The sequence below is a fragment of the Talpa occidentalis genome, unplaced genomic scaffold, assembly GCF_014898055.3.
Source record: "Talpa occidentalis isolate TD23 unplaced genomic scaffold, MPIMG_talOcc4v2.1 talOcc4.5, whole genome shotgun sequence".
Lineage (NCBI taxonomy): Eukaryota > Metazoa > Chordata > Mammalia > Eulipotyphla > Talpidae > Talpa > Talpa occidentalis.
Window position 1 is genome coordinate 99305511 of NW_023604861.1, and position 16554 is coordinate 99322064.

Here is a 16554-nt window from a genome sequence, read left to right on the forward strand (position 1 = left end):
TGATTAAATTTATTAACTCAGAAGGGTACCTGAGGATACTTCCTCAAAAAAACCTAAGCCAGGATGAACTTGCTGGGCCCACCTTAGTAGAGAAACAACTAGACACTGCCATGGAGAGATAATTTTTTTCAACATTATATAAATACAAATATATAGGAAAATGGAAAGAATTCTTTGTACACCCACCAGTGACCTCCTAGATCCTACAATAAATGTTTTGCTATATTCACGATAGTCATATACAGTCAGTCCTCATGATCAGTGGAATCTCTCTTTGCCAGTTTGCCTACTTGCCAAAATTTATTTGTGACCCCCAACTGAGCACTGTGTTTTCTTGGTCATCTGAGGACATACATATTCAGAGTAGCAGGACATTTGAGCCAACGGGTGTGTACCTTCCTGCAGGGGTCGAACAAGGCCACACTCTGCCTCCTTATTTCGACTCTCTCTCGTGGTCTATTTGATGCCACATTTTGTGCTTTTTGTTGATTTCACTGTTTAAATAACCCCCGGGTTATTTAAGCAGTGCTGACCTGTGGCCTAGCACAAGAAGGCTGTGAGGTGCTTTGCAGAGAAGATGCATATTAGATAGGCTTAAGTGCAGTGCCAGTGTGTTGGCTTCATTGCTAATTGACAATACATATGCAATCAGGTGTCTATAAACAGCAGCACACATAAAGCAAGCTTATGTACTGAACAACTGGCGAAAAGCGGTAACCAGAGACTCAAAAGACTTTAAAAAAAAAATATTTATGCATACAAGAGCTGGGGTACAGGCCAGAGGTGTGGTGGGGGGTGAGAGGATTCACCAGAGACAGAGTGGGGAACAGAACAGGCAGATTGACCAAAGTACACTGCTGAGGGGAGCAGTGGGCCAGTCAGGAGAGGTCTGCTGCGCCATGTGGGTTGCTTGCTGGCTGGCGGGGAATTGAACTTGTGCTGCAGTGGCTGTGGATTTCTTCATAGGTTGCGTCTTAACCCTTGTGCCACCAGGGAGACCCTCAAAAGACTTTTAACTTGCTATTCCCTCTACCTGATGCGCCTCCATGCATTCTGAAAAGTTGGGGCCTCCTCATCTGTCAGTTCTCAGCACAATGTTAGCTCCTCAAGAGGTGACCCACCCCAGCTAATGACTTCACAGAACTGGCTTTTTCGTGGCCTCTTCTCTTTTACTATCACTCTATTTTCTTTCTAACGCTGACTTAGTCTGTAATTATTATTTCCCCCCCTGTTTATTCCATTCCCCGCCCCCCCCCAGACTATTATCTTCAGGAGGGCAGGGACCATGTCTGTTTCATCCATCCACCTCTCCAGCATCAGCAAGAATTCAACATGGGCATGAGAAATGAATCAATAGTTCCAGGCGCCCGTCTATGCAGGCCAGGGCGGGTGGCTGGGTGCTCCACACAGGGGTTCTGAGAAGTCAGGGGTCGGCTGGGGCCTCCCGCATCTCAGCCCAGCAGGCTGGGTTCCTCACCGAGTTGACTCCGCCACCCAGTAGGCTCCGCACGCCGGGCTGTAGGGTGTGGGTGCCTTTCGGTGTGGGTTCTCTCTCACCATCTCTGGACCAACGAGCGTGGTTCAGGAGGGGAAGTCAAGGCCCTGACGAGCCCCCAAACACCCTCTAAACCCGCAGAGCACTGAGAACCTGGGCGAGCAAGCAACCTGCCTGGGGAGATGCCGGACCCCGCTGCGCACCTGCCCTTCTTCTACGGCAGCATCTCTCGCTCGGAGGCCGAGGAGCACCTGAAGCTGGCGGGCATGGCCGACGGGCTCTTCTTGCTGCGCCAGTGCCTGCGCTCTCTGGGCGGCTACGTGCTGTCCTTGGTGCACGACGTGCGCTTCCACCACTTCCCCATCGAGCGCCAGCTCAACGGCACCTACGCCATCGCGGGCGGGAAGCCGCACTGCGGCCCGGCCGAGCTCTGCGAGTTCTATTCAAAAGACCCCGACGGGCTGCCCTGCACCCTGCGCAAGCCCTGCAACCGGCCGTCGGGGATGGAGCCGCAGTCTGGGGTCTTTGACAACCTGCGCGACGCCATGGTTCGCGACTACGTGCGCCAGACCTGGAAGCTGGAGGTGAGAGCAGGACGGAGGGGCGGGCGGCCAAGGGAGCAACGAGGACGCGGGAAGCGTGGCTGGGGAGAGGGTGGGATTGGGGCGCTGAAGGAGTGGGGTCTTGGCTGGAAACCAGACCTCTGAGGCAGGGCTTGAGGGACACCACCCAGGTGCAGCCTGAAGAGAAGGTGGAGGTGTGAGCTGGGCCTGGAGCGTGGGGAGACTTGGGCTCTGGAGGAAACTAGAGGATGGTTCCGGCAGCATCTGCACTAAGCCGTGCACTATGACCAGTGCCAGATCTTCAAACTGGAGACCAACCTGGGGCTGACTGGGAGGGGGGACCTGGGGTATAGCCCTGTCTGCACCGGGCCTGGGTGTATTGGTCAGGGGCCACGGAGACGGGTGTGTGTGGGGGAGTGGGTACCCTCAACAGCCTGAAGGACCGCACCCTTGGTGTCCCTTGGTAGGGCAGGGGTCTCCTGGAGGGGTCTCGGAGTAGAAGAGGGTTCTTTCTTGTGGCTCTGCCCGGGCGATACTTAAGTCTCCTCTACACCCCCTTCCCTAGGGCGAGGCCCTGGAGCAGGCCATCATCAGTCAGGCCCCCCAGGTGGAGAAGCTCATTGCCACAACCGCCCATGAGCGGATGCCCTGGTACCATAGCAGCCTTTCGCGGGAGGAGGCTGAGCGCAAACTTTACTCGGGTTCCCAGACCGACGGCAAGTTCCTGTACGTGAGGTTTGGGGCCTGGTGCTTTGGGGTGGTCAGACTGGGGCTTGTTGACCAGAATTGCAGAGGTGGATTGCACAGGGTGGGGGAGGACAATGCTCTGTGTGCAGGTGGGCTGTGAAGGGTGAGTCCGAGCTCACATGCGCTGCTAGTGTGTTGTGTGCTTCTGAGTGTGCAAAGGGCCTATTACGTGGGAAAGGAACAGCAGTGGTTAGGACTCCAGAACTGAAGTGCCTGGGCTGGAATTCCACTTCTGCTCTTTATCTCCTGTGGACTCTCGATGAGTAGCTGGACTTGCCTGCCTTGATTTCTTTATTCAACAAATATTTACTGATTACCTACTAGGTGTCAGGCACTGTCGCAGGCATTGGGGCTATGTCAGTGACCCTCCTAGACAAAAAAGATGAATCAGTGAAATGCAGAGAACATCAGATGATGGTAAGTGCTCTGTGTGTAGGTGGGGCCAGGCTGCACATTTAGATTAGGAAGCCTCCTCTGATAGGTGGCTTTTGAGAAAGAATTGGAGGCGAGAAGTGAGCTGTGCAGCTCTCCAGCAGAAGGGTCTTCCTGGCAATGGGGGAATAGCAAGTGCAGGGATTAGGAGGGAGGTTCTTGGCACTTTCCAGAAACAGCAAGGGGCCAGAGGGCTTGGAGCTGAGTGAGTGAGGGTTGGATGGCAGGTGGCTGACTTTTAGCTTGAGTGAGGTAGGAGCCCTGGAAATGTGTTGAAGCAACCCTCTCTACCTGTCCTGCAGAGGATACTATTGCCTACCCAAGGGGCTGTTAGAACAGAATCTCCTGAGTGGCTGTGTATAAAGCAATAGTATATAGTATCTGGCACATACCAAAATCGCGCTAAATGTTAGCTGTTATTACTTGTGGGTGAACGTATATGTCTCTGTTCATGGCTGAGCCACAGCTGAACCATGTGACTACTTGTGTTTGTTATTGTAAAGCAGTCTCTCAAAAGCTATTTTAAAAAACCCTGCTGGGTGTTTGAAGGTCCTGCTGGGGCTGCTGCTTTCTGGTTTGGACCACGGTTCCTTTGTATGACAGATGTTTTCCAGATGTCAGCTAAGGTCAGCTTGGCGATATAGAGAAACTTGGTGCCTGCCTCTTTCCTGTGTCCTCAGGAAGTCTAGAGCCCTTCCCATGATTTCTGCGAATTTCCAGGGGACTGTCTTCTCATGGTCGATCCTCGGCCTGAGTTCCTGCCTGACTGAACCTTCACTCTCACCCTCCTCCCCTAGGGCAAGCTCCTCTCCTGGGCCTAACCCATTTGGCTAACCCTTTCCTTGATCTCCCACACTCACGCGAGGTGGGCTCATATGTCCCATGAGATGCAGGTCCCAGATTCTGCCGCTAGCTGGTAAAATAATTTTTTTCACCCTGCCAAACAGATGTAGGCTGTAAATTAGAGTGAAGTTTCCAAAGCTTTTGAGGGAACTCGTGAATGCACGTTATCATTAATGCTCAGCTGCAAAGATGACTTTGGAACAACCTGAGAAAGGGCTATTTTCTCCAAGAAGGTAAACTTCGCATCTGTATCAGCTCTTGTGACCTAACAAACAGACCCAAATTTACTTGTTGAAAACAACAAAGTTTATCACTTCTTGCGAAACTGTGAGTCAATCGAAGAGTTGTGGTTTGGGTCATCTGCCTGGGACTGAATAGGTTGGAATGGCCAAACTCGTGTATTTGGCTCTTGGCTCAGTGTCATTTGGGTTATGGGGATGAGTTGGCCATGGTGCTGTCATCACCCAGCAGGCTGGAGCCTGGGCTTGTTCACATGGGGTTGCTTGTAGGGCTCCCTGAAACAGGCAGAGATGGCAAGTTGCAACACACAAGCACTTTTCAAGCCTCTGCTTGTGTAATGTTTCTGATGTACTGTTGGCTAAAGCAAGTCATATGGCCAAGATCAGAGTCACTATCGGGAAGGCAGTGCCCCAGGGACAAGAAATGAGGCAGCCATTTTGGCAAATGGCCTATTGGGGGCTTGTTAAAGGTGCTTGTAGTGAAGGTAATGGGCATCTCAAGCATCGGCATTGGGGGTTATCTTTCTTCCCCTTTGGACTGTAAACTTGAGGTCAGAGCTTGCATCTGGTACTTCTAGAGGGCTCCATCACTTCTGGCAGGTGCTTGTCCAGATGTTACCCACCTTTATCCAGATGGTGCACATGCTCCCTCTCGGGTGTGATGCCCACTAAGACATTGCCAGCATTTGGTCACATGACCACACACATTCACCTCTCACTTGCTCTTGCACATGGAACCCAGGTGCCTGAATATCCGGGGGTTCCCTCCAAGCCCAACCCTAGGAAAGGCAGTTCTGCCGTGCTCCTATTGGTGGGGCTGATTCTTTCTCCTGTTCATGTTTTTCCCATCAGGAAGTGTAACTTCATCTTTCTTTGTTATTGCAGTCTAGAGTTCCTCCTCTGATTTTTTTTTTTAAAGATTTATTTATTTATTTATACAAGCACTGGGCAGCCAGTAGCACGGGAGGGTGAGAGAATTCACCAGAGCCAGAGTGGGGAACAGAACAGGCAGACCGACGAAATACACTGCTGATGGGAGCAGCGGGTGGCAGGAGAGGTCTGCGCGCCATGTGGGACCCTTGCCGGTGGCCGGGGATCGAACCGGCGCTGCAGAGGCTGTGGGCAGCTTCCCAGCCCAGTGCTCAACTGCTGCGCCACCAGGGGAAGCCCTCCTCCTCTGATTTCATCTCAAGTCCCTAATTTATTTTTTTGTTTCCCAGTCTCACCCTGGAGTCTGTCTTTGCCTCTCTTTTGTCTTTGTTTTTCTTTCCTCTTCTCTCCTCCTAGTCTGTCTTGCCTTCCCACCTCACATTCACACAAATATACACATACAGATGATGATTCCACTAGTCTGGTGATATTAATACTTTCCCCCAGATTCCTTAAGTCATCCTGCAAGTATGAAAGGCTTCTGGGGAAGGGGGTGCAAAAAGTGAGTGGAGGTGGAACAGGTGGCATTCTGAGCCCCCACTGCAGCCAGCTTTCAACTGTTTCATATCTTAAACGCCTATGGAAGGCATTTCATAGAGAAAAGTTTGCAGTCTTTTTTCCATAAACATACCAGAGATTGTGACAGAACTTGGGGTTGACTAGTCTATTGAGGTAAAAGCATCTCAGGAGAATCAGGGTCAACAGCTTTGAGCAAATGTGAGTGCTTTGGATGTCCGGCTGGTTTCAAAGACACATAGGATCAGCGTTGACTGTGGGAGGTTGAGGCTGAGGGAGCTAGGATCAGGGTTTAGTCCAGAGGTCGAGGCTGGCACTGAGTTTAGAAACAGTTGGAGCAGTGACGTTGTGAGTCACAGTAACTCATGCTGGGGAAATATCAAGAGACTAAAAGCAGCACAGTGAGCAAGAATCCTGGAAAATCAGGCAAGGGAGGCTAAGACAGCAACCATTGGAGATTCTTCTGTGGTTCCTCCAGTTCAATAACTATTTTCTCAATATGTAGTTAGGTCTAAGGTCAAAGCTGTAGGCACAGAACCTTGCATGGGGTAGGGGTGAGAGGAATCCCTGGTAGATCACCATGCCTGCGTTGGGTCTAGAACGATCTAATTTTGATACAATGGAACAGGTATGATAAAAAGACCCATGCTGCTCAGGCCTGCAATTTAGAGCAAGGCCATGATTACCTTTGGCCACAGTGCAGAGGTGCTGAGCATGGGGTGGAATTGTACCTAGTGATGTTTGCTGCAAAACTTGCTTCATTTCCATATAATTTCAGTGTGATTGATTCAACTTGAAAAGAAACTTGATCCTTGGAAAGGGCCTTAAAAAGTATATTTAGGGCCTCCCCGGTGGCGCAGCGGTTGAGCGTGGGGTTGCGAAGCTGCCCGCGGCCTCTGCGGTGCCGGTTCAATCCCCGGCTGCTCCCCGGCCACCGGAGGAGGGTCCCACATGGCGTGAGGACCTCTCCTGCCGCCCGCTGCTCCCCTCAGCAGTGTACTTTGGTCCTTCTGCCTGCTCTGCTCCCCGTTCTGGCTCTGGTGAATTCTCTCACCCTCCCGCGCTTCTGACTGTGCCCAGTGCTTGTATAAACAAAACAAACAAATAAACAAAAAACAAACAAACAAAGAAAAAAAATGCCTCTATTAAAAAAAAAAAAGTATATTTAGTGTTGGGCCTCCCCGGTGGCTCACTGGTTGAGCGCTGGGTTGCGAAGCTGCCCGCAGCCTCTGCAGCGCCAGTTCGATCCCCGGCTGCTCCCCGGCCACCAGAGGAGGGTCCCGCATGGCGCGCAGACCTCTCCTGCCGCCCGCTGCTCCCCTCAGCAGTGTACTTCGGTCCTTCTGCCTGCTCTGCTCCCCGCTCTGGCTCTGGTGAATTCTCTCACCCTCCCGCGCTTCTGACTGTACCCAGTGCTTGTATAAATAAATAAATAAAAATAAATAAATCTTTAAAAAAAAAAAGTATATTCAGTGTATCTCAACATTTGTGATCACAGACCCCTTTGGGGATCTTACTGAGGCTAAACCCCTCTCTCAACTCTCTAGAACTTATGTGCCCCAGAGATTTTGCATGCCTTTGTATCAGATCATGGTTGATCCTGAACCTCATGCTAGGAGCTCTTTTCAGGCAAAGAACCTCCGATTTACTTCATTGATCTCATTTTGCATGTGTGGAAACTGAGCCACACAGAGGCTAAGCAACTTGTTTGGGACTGCACAGGTAATCTGTAACAGATTGGCTCTCAAACTTAAGTAGCAATTAACTGCAAGTTAGAAATGGATTTGAATCCTTTATTCAACTCCCACGTTGAGCTTGTTCATGTGGCTGCAGATTAGGCAAGAGATGTAATTGCCTTATGCCTCAGTTTCTTCATCTTTAGTAACTACTAATAGTGTCTGTGAAGAATGGTATGAAGATTAAATACAAATATGCAAAGAATTTGTATCTTCAATAGTAGCTCTTATTTTTGGTTACCATTATCAGAGTCTGCATATTTTTTTTTTCTCATTGCAAACTCAAAATTTTTATTTTTTTATTTTTTAAATTTAAATGTTATTTTTAAATTCTCCATACAATTACAACCCCCTTATTTTGACCCCAAGCCCTCCTTTCCCTGCCCCCCACCCCCCATAGAGTGTCTCTTGTTCATAGTTATTTGTTGATTTTGATATTTTCTTTCTTATAGTTATTCTTTTTCCTGGTCCCTTATTTAAGTTTTCCAGATTCCTGCTATGAGTGAGACCATCCAGTATTTTTCTTTTTCTTTCTGCTTATTTCAGAAGATACAAGTTGATTTCTCAGCCTGTGTCTCTAGCTTAAGCTCAAGTTTGAACTGCAAGGACATAGAACTGCCACCACCTGGTGGTTTTTGGTAAATATACAAGAATTTGTGGTATTAAAATATATATGGGGACTCACCTGTGTCTTTGCTTATGTGGTTATTAATTAAGAATGAATGACTGCCTTCCATGAACTCACATGTCTCTTTCCAAAGAGGGGGTATCAGTTAGCCTTTACAGTATAATAAAACACCCTAAAATGTCATGGTTTCAATTAACAGTCATTTAATCCCACTTGATGCAATGGCTGGAAATTTGGACCTAGCTCAGCTGGGTGGTTCTTCTGCTGGTTTTTTTCAAGCTCACTCATGAGTCTGCAGTCCTCTAGAGGGTCGATTGAAAATGGATGATTTAGGAGGCCTTACTCACATACCTAGCAGTTGGCAAGCTGGGGTGCCTCTGGCAAGCTGGGGTGTCTCCAGCAGGTTAGCACAGACTACTTCTCATGGTGCTCCAAGGGCTGCTGGGAGTGGCTGGCAGGCACGCTCCAGTTCTCAGCCTCTTTTCATGCTTTTCCTGTGTCATGTTTGCTAATGTTTTCTTGACCAAAGCAAGTCACATAGTCAAGCCCTGCTTTAGGAGACACAGAAACAGACTCTATTGATAGGAAGAAGTGTCTAATACTGTGGCTTTTCTTTTCTTTCTTTTTTTTTTCAATATTCACACACATTTGCTGGCAAATGACTGGGTGTTGAGTTTCTGTTGTCAGTTCAAAACTTAAGCGTTCACCTTAAGAGGTGTTTTCACTTCTCAGAAGAGGAGAGTAGTAGTTAGAGACCACGACCTCTGGGCTAGTTCACGAGCCTGGGTGTGGAAGTGCTTTCCTTTCTGTGTGACATTCGTGTTTCTTAGTTTGCTATGGGGTTCTCTTCTTTTCTCGTAGGCACCCCCGCTTTTTGGTTTCCCAGCTGTCGCTGGCTAGGCTGGGAACTAATCCCCCATCATTATATTGTTCCCCAAGGAAACTGCTATCTGAGGGTGGGGTGTTTATAGCCCCCAGTCTGCCCCTCACTCAGGTTTTTAAAAAAAAATTTTTTTTAAAGATTTATTTTTACAGGCACTAGGGTACAGGCCAGAGGCGCGGGAGGGTGAGAGGATTCACCAGAGACAGTGTGGGGAGCAGAACAGGCAGACGACTGAACTACACTGCTGAGGGGAGCAGCAGGCACGACAGGAGAGGGCTGCCATGCCTCACTCAGGTTTTGGCGTGACCGTTTAAGAATATTTCACTGTCCCTTGGGCCTAGTGAAGAGCCTGGTTGTAAGATGGCCCCTGTCTGCTATGTTCACCACTGTATCCCTACCCTCAGGGTAGTGCCCAGCATATGCTACATACTTAGGAAATATTTGCTCAGAGTGGGGCCCAAGAGTCCCCCCTCCTCCAACTGCTCTCATCCCTCCATTTGGAAGTACATACATAACTAGAACGTTGTGCCAGAGACTCAACATACAACCATTGCCTGGTTTCACCATGGGGAGTGGGGCTTAAGCATCTGGCTCTAGATGTGTGTTGTGTTCATATGTTGGGTGTGATCAGGTTGGCCTGTGTGTGCACACGTGTGGATGGATCGCTTCCCATGGCACAAAGGTGCCGTCTTTGAGGGGCGCTAGTCCCATTCATAGACTTGGAAGAGTTGCTTATTTTGGCAAACTTTCAAATGAGGACAATCAGGGGTTCCTTCTGTTGAAGGTTAATCTGTTATGATGACAAGGTGATTCATTCAGATTTGTACGCAGCACAGGTGCCATGAGCTTGCTTTTGTTGCATTTCATATAGAAATGAATTTCTCTTCCCAAAAGAATACTATTAAATCTACCTGTGTGTCCCTGAGAGAGGCTCTGTCTTCCATGGAGGGGCAAATATCCCTTGACGGATGGCCTGTGTACACCCTGAACAACCAAATGTGCCCCCAACCCAGTAATTGAGTGTCTTCTATGGAAAGCCAACTATTCGGCCACGGAGGGCCAGGTGTCCCCTGCGGATGGCCAAATGTCCCCCTGGATGGTCAGGTGTCCAACTGTGAGTGGCAGGGTGACGGGCATTCAGGGACCTGTCTGCTCTGTGGATGGCTGTGTCTCCCTGTGAACACGCCATTCTCCCTTTGGCTCCCCACTCTACCCACCGGAAATCTGGATGATGAGTAAGGCCTGACCCCAACTCCCACCATCACTGCCACTTCTTTATGAAGTAATGTGGTGCAGAGTCCGCAGGATATGTATGCAGGAAGTGGGGTACAGGAGGGGGTACCAGAGGAGGGGCCAGCTCGTTGTAGGGGTGACGTCTCCTCCTTGTCCCCACCAGGCTGAGGCCCCGGAAGGAGCAGGGCACGTATGCACTGTCCCTGATCTACGGGAAAGCCGTGTATCACTACCTTATCAGCCAGGACAAGGCGGGCAAGTACTGCATTCCCGAGGGGACCAAGTTTGACACGCTCTGGCAGGTAAGTTGCCCATCTACCCTGTTGTGGGAGAGAGGCTGTGGTGGCATGCTCAGGCTCTTAGGGGAGAGAGGAGCCCTGGCCCTGACGCCCTCACCTTGCAGCTGGTAGAGTACCTGAAGGTGAAGGCCGATGGGCTCATCTTCTGCCTGCGGGAGCCCTGCCCCAATGCCACTGCCAGCGCCAGCTCAGGTGAGTGGGGTAGTGGACATGGTGTGAGCAGAAGACCCCCTCCCCCACCGTCTGACTGTCTTTTTTGCTCCCCCAGGGGCCGCTGCTCCCACACTCCCAGCCCATCCATCCACATTCACCCACGTGAGTAGGCTGGCATCTAAGGTTGGGACCCCAAAGTTGGCGGGCGGGCGATGGATCCTGTCCCCAGGGTGAGGCTACACTGGAGTTGGGACAGAAGAGGGTCCCCCAGCACTGCCCCTGGGAGTCCTCAGAGGAGATGGGTCTCATGAGAGGACTGGCTTGGTGACCTCTACTTGGGCCCTCGCACCCATGCTGACCCTGTGACCTTTAACCTCAGAGACGGATCGACACCCTCAACTCAGATGGATACACTCCTGAACCAGGTGAGCTGACAGAGGTTGAGTGTGGGGGCCTGTCTGAGGCTGGGAGCAAGGTCCCTGGCTGCGTTCTGGGGTGGAGTGAGAGGGGTGTGGGCCAGGGCTGCCCCGTGGCGGTGGCTTGGTTTGTCCTGTGCACACACCACTCTGCTCACACCTGCCTGCGTGCATGTACATGGGGTACCTGCCGACTCACAGGGGGGTACAGTGGCCGTGTCTGGGCTGCACGGGCACAGACATACCTGTTAAGCATCGGTATGTGTCAGGCAGACTCCCAGCTTGTGTATTTATGAACTCATCGAATTCACTTAACACGTCATAGGAAGTTGTTATGATTATTCTTCTCATTTATGGATGAGAAAGGAAAGCAAGTAGCTTTCTAAGGTCCTAGGTAGTGCTGGAGTGGGATCTGAACCCAGGCAGGGAGGCTCCAGAGCCTTGTTCCTGCTGCAGACGCTCATGTGTGTGACAGGAAGCCAGCCTGCCCACGTGTGTGCGCAGGGGACAAGTGTGGCTGTGTGTCCACCTTCAGAGTCCTTGTAAATGTGGCTAGTGCTGCACACACAGATACGCCAGGCACAGGCATAGGTGCACATGCCAGTGCACACCTCTGCACAGGTATGCGCACTCCAGCTGGCACACTCTGGCTACTCTTGCAGACATGCCTTTGGACCCCAGCACACATGCCTTTGGACCCCAGCACACCCAGCACACATGGGTGGGAGCAAACAAGGGTGAAAATGCATGAACACACAGGGACATACATGTGTGTGCACACTCCAGCCAGTGCCCATTGTTATACACTCTCACAGATGCACACACCTTTAGAGTCCACTTGGGTGTGTCTTCCCAGTACACTTATGGATGGGCCCAGGAATACATGCAAGTGTATGCACACTTGAACACATGTGTACACATGTGCCTGTGTATTCTCTGGACGATGCACCCCTGTCCAGGACACGTACTTGTGGGCTGCCAGGCTGTCCTGTGCTCCCCAGCTGTCATCTGTCTCCCTCCTCCTGACTGTGGGTTCCCACCTGTGTGTGTGCCCAGCGCGCCTAACATCCCCAGAGAAAGCTCGGCCAATGCCCATGGACACCAGCGTGTATGAGAGCCCCTACAGTGACCCCGAGGAACTCAAGGACAAGAAGCTCTTCCTGAAGCGTGAGAACCTCCTGATGGCTGAAATTGAACTTGGCTCTGGCAACTTTGGCTCAGTGCGCCAAGGCGTCTACCGCATGCGCAAGTAGGGTCACCCTTGCCTTGGTGGGGTGAACCTCTGTGGTGGGAAGCAGAGGAGGAGCGTGCCCTCATTAGGCCTTGCGGGTTGCAGTCAGGATGTCATATTAGTACGCTTGGGAACAGCTCCTGGGGCAGCATGCCGGTGGGTTCCTAAAACAGCGCATAGGCAATGCTTGAGAAGGAATGAGCAAAGCAGCCTCAGCCAGTGAGAGACTGGGCTGGGCTGCAGTTGCAACAGAAGCTTTGGCCAACCCCGGGGAGCTACAGAGAGGCCTCCCCTGTACCTCTGCATGGACCAGTCATTTGATGCAAGTTACCCCTGGGAGGGGTGTAACTTCAAGGCAATTCTTTTCATTGAGGAGCTGTTTTTGGTGAGGAACTCAGCTCTGAGTTGCCTGAGCCAACACTTCTTATAGCCAGGGGAGGAATGAGGCCTTGACCCTGAAAAGAGTCAAACTACAGCATCCACTCATAAAGTCCAGGGAGTAGAGGCAGATTGGGGGACATAAAGGGGCTGGGCAGGACCCATGCAGTTCATGCATGCACCGCCCCCACCCCCCACCCCCCCCGGGTATGCATGTGTGCAGGAAGCAGATCGACGTGGCCATCAAGGTATTGAAGCAGAGCACAGAGAAGTCAGACAAGGATGAGATGATGCGTGAGGCACAGATCATGCACCAGCTGGACAACCCCTACATCGTGCGACTTATCGGTGTCTGCCAGGCCGAGGCCCTCATGCTGGTCATGGAGATGGCAGGCGGTGGACCTCTGCACAAGTTCCTGTTTGGGAAGAAGTGAGCCCCGGGCAGGCTGGGTGCTAAGGGCTGGGGGCTGGTCCTGTCCACTCACACTCTTGTATACCACCCATGAGTACACCCAGTTTTGCAAGCCCATCCCCTGTACACTCTGACACTCATCTTCACATTGGCAACACAGAGCTGTTAACCATGTGGATGGCAGAGCCTGACCCCTGGACATGTATAAGATGTATAAGTTTTCAAATTGTGGGTAATATTTAAAGCCTTGAGACTGGATGAGGGCAGAGGTTATTGCCTTTTTTTTTTTTTTAAAAAAAAAACAACCAACAAGCCCTGCATCCCCAGCCTCATTCCTGGCACAGAGGGTGCTAAATAAGCATCTATTGAACACATGCTCACCTAGGACAGAGAAGTGGACTTTGCCCCTTGGGAACTTGGGTTATCCCTTCCCTGCTAACCCTACCTTTCCTGGCACCACAGGGAGGAGATCCCCGTCAGCAATGTGGCAGAGTTGATGCACCAGGTGTCCATGGGAATGAAGTACCTGGAGGAAAAGAACTTTGTGCACCGTGACCTGGCAGCCCGCAATGTCCTGCTGGTCAACCGGCACTATGCCAAGATCAGTGACTTTGGCCTCTCCAAGGCCCTGGGTGCCGATGACAGCTACTACACTGTGAGCTCCCATCAGCAGGGTGCCCAGATGCATGGGGCTGGTGGGTGGAAGGTCCCTGAGCCCTGCCCTAACTGCATCTTCCCCTCCCCAGGCCCGCTCAGCAGGGAAGTGGCCGCTTAAGTGGTATGCCCCTGAGTGCATCAACTTCCGCAAGTTCTCCAGCCGCAGTGATGTCTGGAGCTATGGCGTCACCATGTGGGAGGCCTTCTCCTACGGCCAGAAACCCTACAAGGCAGGTGTAGGCAGAGGTGGGTGGATGGCTGGGCAGGAAGAGGGTTAGGGTGAGGGCCTTGGTTACTCACATGTACACTTATCTCTGCTTGAGCAGAAGATGAAGGGACCCGAGGTCATGGCCTTCATTGAGCAGGGCAAGAGGATGGAGTGCCCACCAGACTGCCCACCCGAAATGTACAAGCTCATGAACGACTGCTGGATCTACAAGTGAGTGTGGGGGGCAAGAGGGGACCTGCTGATCCGGGTCTGGGACAGGGATTGGTACCCAATCATCAGTCCAACTTAATGCTATCCAATGTCATTCCACCCAAACTCACCCTATTCTTGAGCTTTCCAACACTCAGTACCTTTATCCCACTTGCACCTGTGCTTAATTCTTCAAACATTGACCCTCCAGTGCCCGACTGGGCCAACATCCCCACACCTGGCCTGCAGACACCCAGCATCTGAAACCTCTGTCCCCCACCAGCCAACACTGGATACTTCACACATGGATCTGGCAACACTTAAATAAGTCAGTACTCTACTATCCAACAGATGATACCAATACTGAGGATACCGGCTAATATTCTAGTATCTAATTTCTTAGTCCACCACCAGCCAACATTCAACGCCTAATTACCAGGGCAGGCCACAGTGACACACCCAAACATTCAGTATTTTCAAAATCCTACCTCTGGTTGAAGCCCAGTGCCCAGCAACGGACATTCCAACGGCTGATACCTTTCCTGCCTCAATATCTACTGACCAACATCTCTGACACTGACACTAAGACACCCATAAGACTTACCCATTAGATATTTACCCATAACTAAATATCACCCTATTTGTGACAAACAAATAATAAATGATCAGTCCCTCCCCACCCCAACATGTATTACCCAGGAAACACTCAGTTTCCACCAACACCCCAATATCTATAGTCTAGCACTAAATACCCCAACACAATACATGGATAGTCCACACACAAAACCACTAGTACCTCAGTCTCCGCTGGCTGAGCCCACCCTCAGTACTCCGACCTGCTCGAGAATGGGCAGCATACTTGCACCTCCGTGTGCCCTCACCTAGCACACAAATACCCTGGCTCTTAATATATTCAGTGTCCCAGCTCCCCATGCTCAGTAGCCATCGCCCCAACCTAAATGAATTCATTTCCATAAATCCCCACCAGTTAACACTTGATAGATGGTTTCCCCAACATCCTGTATGTCAGCAGCTCTTCCGTGAGGTGGTACAGCAACACTTGAGTTCCAGTGTTGCTGGAACTCCCAAGAGATCTCCCTGTTACTCAGTACCCTCCCACCACCACACACAGCCCCACTGATTTTCTGGGCCCCATGCATGTCTACCCTCACGCTGACATTGGGTTCTGGGATGTGGTCAGTGGCCTTGATCTACCACAACCCACAGGTGGGAGAATCGCCCAGACTTCCTGACCGTGGAGCAGCGCATGCGGACCTACTACTACAGCATGGCGAGCAAGGTGGAAGACCCCCCGGGGAGTGGAAAGGGAACTGAGGCTGCTTGTGCCTGAGCCTCAGCCTGTTTGGGGCTTTCGGGCCTCTGCACCCCAGCCCTTTCTCCTGTGCACTCAATCCTAGCCCTGGACCTCCGTCTGGCAGGGCACTCCTGGCCTGGCCACCATGCTCTCTGGTTAATGTGAAGAATAGGGTGTTATAGCCTGGTCCTGGGCTGAGGTGAGGGGGTACTGCTTACAACAAGGACCCTTTTTTCCTCTGGGCCCTGAAAGGCAAGCCTCTGGGAATCTTCAGGCGGCAAGTCCTAGATCACTGGAATAAACTCAGCTTCTCTCTTGTTTGAGATGCCTCATCTTTTCTGGGGAGAAGGTGGGACCAGGAATGGGGTCGGGTCACTGAAAGGGGTCCATGAGAAGTGCCTGAAAGCAATTTTTCTTGTGCGGGCCCAGACATGACCCCCAGGATCGGAGGGCCGGGTTTCTCACGTCTCCAGCCTGGGAACATGTTTATGCACATGAGGGGTTATGGCAGTGTGGGGAAATTGAGGCAGGCTGAGTGTGGGGGCCGGGGGACTGTGCGCATCGGGGCCTCAGCTTCCCTACTCGTGTTAATTGCATGAGAGGGGCACTCTCCACGCTGGGGACGTGTTAGCATCACTTGGAAAGATTTTAATAAATGCTTATCCCTCCTCCCACGTCCCACCCAAGGGAAATATTTTAAATATTTTTGAAAAGAGTATTTTAAATTCTCTCCAGGTGATCCTATTACCCGGCATCCTGCCTTCCTCCCTGTGACCATAGTTTTCAAAGCTAGATGTATGGCGGGCTCGTCTCTCAGGCGCAGGTCTTAAGACTTGGAGTGGAGTGACTAACACAGCTTCCTCAGGGGGAGCGCTCTGGATGTTGAGTTTCCTTTGGATTGTGGATCAAAGGGATGCAGATGGCAGGATTATGGCTAGATTGTGTCTCCGCCTCTTCTACTTGCTTTGATGTGTTTTTCACCCTCATTTGTCCAATATGTGGGAGTCGCTCAGCTAGTCTGTAGTTGTGT

General features: G+C 51.2%; 1 protein-coding gene across 3 annotated transcripts; it reads left to right on the forward strand.

The window, feature by feature from the left end:
- Positions 1-1677: 1677 nt before the first annotated feature.
- Positions 1678-15821, forward strand: LOC119259916 (tyrosine-protein kinase ZAP-70). 3 transcript variants are annotated; one of them, XM_037528907.1, is made up of 12 exons: positions 1678-2079; positions 2624-2784; positions 10409-10547; positions 10649-10736; positions 10813-10859; positions 11071-11122; positions 12170-12362; positions 12946-13152; positions 13597-13789; positions 13881-14021; positions 14118-14230; positions 15437-15821. In XM_037528907.1, the coding sequence occupies exons 1-12, from the start codon at positions 1678-1680 to the stop codon at positions 15558-15560; spliced, it is 1860 nt and encodes a 619-aa protein (XP_037384804.1). In that variant the 3' UTR covers positions 15561-15821. The 3 variants fall into 3 exon arrangements, with proteins under 3 accessions (XP_037384804.1, XP_037384805.1, XP_037384806.1); XM_037528908.1 differs by having other exon boundaries at positions 10649-10730; positions 11077-11122; XM_037528909.1 differs by having other exon boundaries at positions 10649-10730; positions 10813-10857; positions 11069-11122.
- Positions 15822-16554: the final 733 nt, after the last annotated feature.